The 555-nt window shown below is 48.6% G+C and overlaps 1 protein-coding gene across 1 annotated transcript; it reads right to left on the bottom strand.

Annotated features, from left to right (window-relative positions):
• Positions 1 to 57: 57 nt before the first annotated feature.
• On the bottom strand, positions 58 to 277 carry BDW70DRAFT_165347 (vacuolar protein sorting-associated protein 26-domain-containing protein; the record flags this gene model as incomplete). Its single annotated transcript, XM_073741726.1, has 1 exon — positions 58 to 277. A coding segment is annotated over one exon (220 nt), but the record flags the coding sequence as incomplete, so codon positions are not given.
• Positions 278 to 555: the final 278 nt, after the last annotated feature.

Genomic DNA, 555 nt, shown 5'->3' with positions numbered 1-555 from the left:
TCCATTGCGACAGCTAGTTCCGCATGCAAAAGAAGGCATTCAGCTAGCTTCCCGTACCTATTGTACCGATAAACTGCACTTTGATGCCCGTGTGTTCCAGCCGTTTCCCATCCTTCGGTCTCACAGTCACAGCACCCTTGACTGATTCACCATCCATATACAAGGGCACTTTCTCCCGGTGGCCTTTGTCCAGTTTAACATCAACCATCTGGCGCTCGTCGCCATCTTCGAGAACAATGTCGATGTCGAGCGGGGTCGAGAAGAAGAGGGAAGTCATTGTGGATGGAACAGAATATGAATGAAGCTCAATTCTTTAATGTCGCTAGGCAGATCAAATAAACACTATGATAGGGAAAAGGGTGACTAGTTGAGCTCCGTTGAGCTTCCTGCTGGGTTGATGGCACCTCACATTACTGCCTGGCGGTGGCATAACTAGGTACTTTGATTACGTAAGGCGTCTGCTCAACGACAACAGGAACATTGCTGTAGGGCTTACACCATCGCACTTCACTTCGATAAGCTTGCTCTCAGAATACACCGAGCCATGCATAATCC

Source organism: Aspergillus foveolatus, assembly GCF_047715535.1.
Source record: "Aspergillus foveolatus strain CBS 279.81 unplaced genomic scaffold BDW70scaffold_339, whole genome shotgun sequence".
Classification (NCBI taxonomy): Eukaryota; Fungi; Ascomycota; class Eurotiomycetes; order Eurotiales; family Aspergillaceae; genus Aspergillus; species Aspergillus foveolatus.
Note: the sequence above shows the minus strand (reverse complement) of the source record. Positions and strands in the feature narration are given on the sequence as shown.